Raw genomic sequence first — 5,886 nt, forward strand, 5'->3', positions numbered from 1 at the left:
AGAGGGAAAAAATCATAACTTTACAGTGGACGAAGAAACCCCACGGACACCACGTGGCAAAGGAATCCGAGTCGATGTCACCAATAACCGGACATGGCAGCATCACACACTCTCCCAGACAAGACACGCCGAGGAACGGTCCAGGCTGCGGACTATCATTTATTTATTTATTTATTTTAGCTAGAAAAGACGTGTGCGCTCCATCTAATCACGAGAAAACAGCAGACAAAGCCTCACGGAAAGGCATCCAACGGAACGACGAACCGGTTCCCTTAAAAGAGGCCAAGGTCCTGATACGTAAACGAGGAACGGGGGGCAGCGCGAGGCAGGGCGTGGGCTCCAGCTCCCGACGGCGGAACAGACTCCCGCGGGGTCAGACGCGCAGCCTCTGCTCTCAGGATGGTCCGTGTACCGTCGACAGCTGGATTTTCTGCTCATTTTCCCGAGCTGAGAGTGTCTCTCTTTGTAAAAAGATTTTTAAATCTTTTCACGTTCACCACGATCATGGGGATATTTAACTCGAGTCCTACAGATTTTTTTTTCCTTGTATTTACCATAGTTTGTCCCCCACGTGGCAGTGCATGGAGGAGATGGTTTCTGCATGCCACGCATTGCCCACCGATGCTGCGAAAGTTGCACATTCCTTTGCTACTGCTTTTCAACGGTCAACAGACACGTTGAAACTTCTATTTTCTACCGCACGTAAAAATAGTCGTCGTTGATCTCGTCACCGCAGACAGGACAGTGGTGTCACCAGACGCCCCCCTCTCTACCCCCCTCTCTGCTCCCCAATCAGCTGCCGTGGGCCGTGGTAATTCAAGGCCATTTTCATAATCAGACACCGGTGCCCGTACAACTCACTCTCGGGTGTAGACAGTGACTCGTTCAGCGCGGCCCCGTGCATGCCGTTTGCGCTTCCTCAGAGTCCCATTTCACTTTGCTCGAGGACATCGTCAAGCCAACGTTTTTCCCCATGGTCTAAATAAAATTGCTGGCATTGCGCATATTTCGAGCATCTCTACTTTTTCTTTCAAGTTACACTCACTGGGCTGAATACGGACATCTCCTTTCGAGATGATTGTGTCTCGAAACTTCTGCGTCGACCGCCTCAACCAGGGCGATGCTCACGGGACACTCCATGGAAAACCCCTTCTCGGAGGCGACACGGGACGTGAGCTGTGCATTCCCTCCACGCCGTCCCATCTGCTCTTCATTTTCGTGATGAAAACTCCTATTAGCGCACAGCTGTCGGCGCTGCTGGCCACCTCTTTATACCTTTTGGTGGTGTTTTCCCGGACATGTATTCACGCTTTCTCGTCGAACAGCATTCAGAGTCACGTCAGCGCGAAGAAAGCGCCATCGCGCCACAAATTCCCTCCCCCCACCCCCTGCTTTCCGCCCAGCCATTTACGGAATTCGTGACATGCTCACGATGGGGATGGGTGGGGAGCCAAGTTCTACGTCGCTACAAATACCATTGCAATTTATGTTCTCAAATGCTTTGCATCGGCACCGCCTGTGTCCCTAAAGCAAATTCCTAGGAGCGCGATGAAGGTTTTGCAATGCAACTTGCTTGACGCCATGAGCACGGGCCCCGTGGCGGAAGGCTCATCCCCCCAACTTCGCGCTGGCACCTCGCAGCCCGGAAGGGCGGTGGTCTCCTGGTGGCTTTTAGTCACGGTCACCGACCGGACCCACAGCGCACAAGTCCTCGACCCTCGCAATGACCGCGAAAGATGTCACGTGTCCCATAAGACGCCAGCCCCGCCTGCAACGCCGAAGCCTTCTCTGCATCCGCGGACGCCGTAGTACAGAAGTCTGACGTCATCCAGATGTGTTGTGTCCTCTTGGCAGACGAACCTGCTTCGATCCGTCTCGGAGAGATACAGAAATCTTTACCGTTGCCACGACAGAAACGCGTCAATGTTTATCCATGTTCTCGGTTTTTACTTGGATTTCGAGGCTCACTTTCCTCCGCTGCTCCTTCAAATGCGGCCTCATCGGTTGTGAAACAAAACATCGGGACACTTTCCGCAGATGCGTCTCTGCTTGTGGAGACGAGGTCACTGGCTCTGAGCCTCTCCCCTCGTGCATCTGTTCCACAGATCCCTTCCCTGCAAACCTCTCCTACGACACCGCCAGCATCTGCCGGGATCTGACGTCACGATTTCTCTCACGCGGTTAACGTGTTAGTGACCATTACTCGCTCCGCACCTCTGCCCATGTCGGTCTTTCCGTGTTCTGACGGCCACCTGCTTCTCAGCTCAGTCTGTCCGCGTACCCTGCTTCTTCTCAACGAGCCCGTCTTTCTCGGAAACTACCACGTGGGTCTCCCCCAAACTCGTCTCCGTCGCCCTCAGTCGCAAGCAGTCTATGCTCGTGGACTTGAGAGTGACGAGCCCACGCTGAGCCGGAGACCGGTCTCTGAGGCTCCCTGCTGCTTTTAATTCTCCTGCAGGATGTGGAAGTCAGCTCTCCCGGCGAGGGTCCCTCGGGAGGGGGCGGGTCCCCGGTCCCCTGAGTAAGTATGCACTTAGGACCAGAATTCCCCTTTTTGAATCGAAAACTAGAGAGCTGAATGAGGTAAGGTGATATCTGTCCTTTAACGATTTAGCAAACGGGAGGGCAGGAACTCCCCGGAGCCAGCACTAACTGGGACCGGTCCTCCCAACACTGCCTGAAGCCGTCTTCGAATTCGGGGCATCCCCATGTCCCCAGATGATGTTTGTTCTCAATGCCAAAAAAAAACCCCAGACTCTGACTCCTGCCTGGTGATGGCCAGCCCCTGACTCCAGCCGCCATGTCCTGAGCTCCCGGCAGGGAGCAAGGCCACCCGTCCATCTATGACGCTCGGTCCCCTGCAGTGTGAAGTGGCTGGCTGCCAACAGGGAGTGCCACTCAGCCTCGGCCCGTGCCGTGTCCCCTAAGTGTCCCCCACACCGGAGTCTCCCCGTCCTTCCTCAGACCCTCGCCTCAGCCTCGATGACCACACACCGTAAGGTAACTCACAGTCCGTCACCGTGGGGAGTAGGTGGCAGAGCAGAGCTTAGAGGGACAGAGGTCGCAGAGCAAGCTGGGCTCTGAGCCGTACCACCCCGCTGCCCAAGGGGCGTTGACATGACAACCGGGCTCCTGAGCGTCACCGAGCACCGAGCACCGAGCACACGGACACACGGCCACGCTCCGGGCTGTCACCTCGGCCGCCCGGCTGAGCTCTTCACAGGCTCACGGCAAACACAGACATGCAGCCACCAGCACGATGGAACACCATGCACGGCCACCAGAAACAGCACACGCGTGGTCCCAGGGGCCAAGCCTAGAGCAGGACAGAGGCCCGACGCGTGGCAGAGTCCTCGTCGGCCCGCTGGGACACGTGACAGAGCCAAACGTGTGGTCGCGGCTCTGGGGCTTACATCTTCAACTTGGTTCCCGGCAGTTGCTTTTCAAAGTCCCTCGGCCTTCAGCCTGCTTCACGACAGCTGCTCCGCACACTCCCCTCCCCGCCCCCCCAAGCCGGCTTTGGAATGTCTGCAGTTGTCACAGCGGGCGGCTGCGTGCCAGACCTCTGAGCTGTGTCACACAGCACGGCAGCGTTCCCTGCTTGGGTGACGACTCGAGGGCCCTTGACGCGTGTCGGACGCCCAGACTGAGTGCCGGAGGTCCGATCCCTGGCACCTCGTCGTGCGTAGGGGACCTCGCTTCGACAGGAGGAAGAGCCAGCGGGGCACGGCTGCGCCTCCGAGTCTTACCTGAGCAGGCCGGACACCTGAGGAGTGATCAACACCACCAGCATCCTGGTGGCCCTGTGGTTTCTCAGGGACTGGCCCAGGACCAGGGCCCCCTGGCAGTAGACGTCATTGGTGGCCAGCGTGACAAACGCCTGGTCGGACACTGTGGATAGAGAGAGAGACTCAGAGAGACACTCCTGGAGGGTCTCGTGGCACCGTGCGGTTCATTCCTGCTCATCGAGGCTCCTCTCTCAAGCTCCTCACGCGGTGCGGGGCACCGTCTATTCCAACGTGTTCGTCGGTGACATTCCACGTCCAGCCTGTCACGGACACACATGCACAAGCACGCAAACACGTGCACAGACACACATGCACATGCCGCCCACAGAGACATGCACAGACATATGCACACACACATGCGCACACACACACATGCACATGCACACACATGCACACACGCACACACAAACGCACACATGCACACACATATGCACCCACACACTCATACACCCACACATATGCGTGCACACATGCATGCGCACATGCATACACAGACACAAGCACGCACGCACAAACACACACATGCACACACACGCACATGCATGCGCACACAAGCGCACACATGCACACACACATGCACCCACACACACATGCACGCCCACACGCACATGCATGCGCGCACGTACCCGCGCACATGTACACACGCACATGCACCCACACACATGTACACACGCACACACAGACACAAGCACGCACACACGCAAGAAGTGCGAGGGAACGCTGACCCCCGCACAGCACAATGACAGCTTCCTGAAGCTGCAGCGCCGCCGACTCCCACGCCTGTGACCCCGTCTGTCATTTAGCAGCCAAGTCCCCGAAGGGCCCCCCAAACCGTGGACTCTTAGGGCGAAAACAAAGTGGAGGGTGGAAGCCACCGTCCGACGCCCTGAGTTGCACGAAGACGCCCCCCTCTCCCCCCGACTACGAGGGCGGAGCTGTGCAGAGCAGCGGTCACGCCCGGTCAACGCGACCCGCGCCCCGTGTCGCCAAGACGTTGACGCCCAGGCACGGGCCGCCACGGAGACGGCAGCAGGAAACTGCACCGTTTCAGGATCCAAAACGTCCTCGGTTCCCTGACGGCTCCACAGGACAGAAACGGAAGCGGCAGACCCCGCTTACGGCCGTCCTAAGTCTGAGCGCCTATTCGGGACGGGGACTTCTACAGGGACTTTTAAACAGTTCAACTCGTGGGCCCCCAAGAGCACGGTGTCAGGACGAAGGCAGCGGCACAAACGAACCTGTGCCCCGTGCAGGGCGCCGGGCTGTCTGCGGACATCGAAATGCACAGCACACAGCCCGGGGCCGGAACAGACGTCAACCCTCAAAGAGGAGACTGTCCCCGGTCCCCGGTCCCCGGTCCCCGTCCAGGCCCCGTGCCATGCCTCGGGCAGCACGGGGAGCCAGGCCGAAAGGCTCACCCACGGGCTAAAGTCACCAGGGCGGCCGTGGGGCCTGCTCCCCTGGGCTGACGCCCTGACCCTTACATTCGCGGGGCCAAGTCCCAAATGCACCTGTTCCGACACACGTTCTGGGGGCTTCCTCTTTCAAGAGCAAATGACCAGATTCCTGTCGTGGCCACTGTGAGTTGAGTATTGGGGACAGCAAAGTTCAGACCTCAAGTCTGCAGAGCAAAAGGTTCTTTATCTGGGCATCTAGCTCTATCTACTATCTGCCTTCCATCTGTCTGATCTAATGTAACCTATCTGTCATCTATCTATCTATCTATCTATCTATCTATCTATCATCTATCTGTCATCTATCTATCATCTGTAATCTATGTATCTGTCATCTATCTATCTATCTATCTATCATCTATAATGTATCATCTATCTATCTATCATCTTTAATGTGTCATCTATCTATCATCTATCTGTAATGTATCTATCTATCATCTATCTACCACCTATGCATCTATCTATTATCTAGTATCTATCACCTACCTACCTGTATATCATATATCTATCACGTGTCATCTAAATATCTGTCATCTGGCACCTGCCATCCATCTACCTCTATATCTATCTATCGTCTAAATATCTATCTAGTTTTGTTTTTGTTTTTTTAAGCAATTGGCCTAAAACAACAAAGCGTTCACTCT

General features: G+C 56.1%; 1 protein-coding gene across 1 annotated transcript in view; it reads right to left on the reverse strand.

Annotated features, from left to right (window-relative positions):
- Nucleotides 1-5,886, reverse strand: part of GYG2 (glycogenin 2) — a 27,743-nt gene that overhangs the window by 16,220 nt on the left and 5,637 nt on the right. Inside the window, exon 2 of the mRNA XM_011383480.2 lies at nucleotides 3,750-3,891. Within this exon, the coding sequence (XP_011381782.1) occupies nucleotides 3,750-3,891 (142 nt within the window). The remainder of the gene's footprint in view (nucleotides 1-3,749; nucleotides 3,892-5,886) is intronic.

Source organism: Pteropus vampyrus, unplaced genomic scaffold (genome assembly GCF_000151845.1).
Source record: "Pteropus vampyrus isolate Shadow unplaced genomic scaffold, Pvam_2.0 Scaffold521, whole genome shotgun sequence".
NCBI classification, from domain to species: domain Eukaryota; kingdom Metazoa; phylum Chordata; class Mammalia; order Chiroptera; family Pteropodidae; genus Pteropus; species Pteropus vampyrus.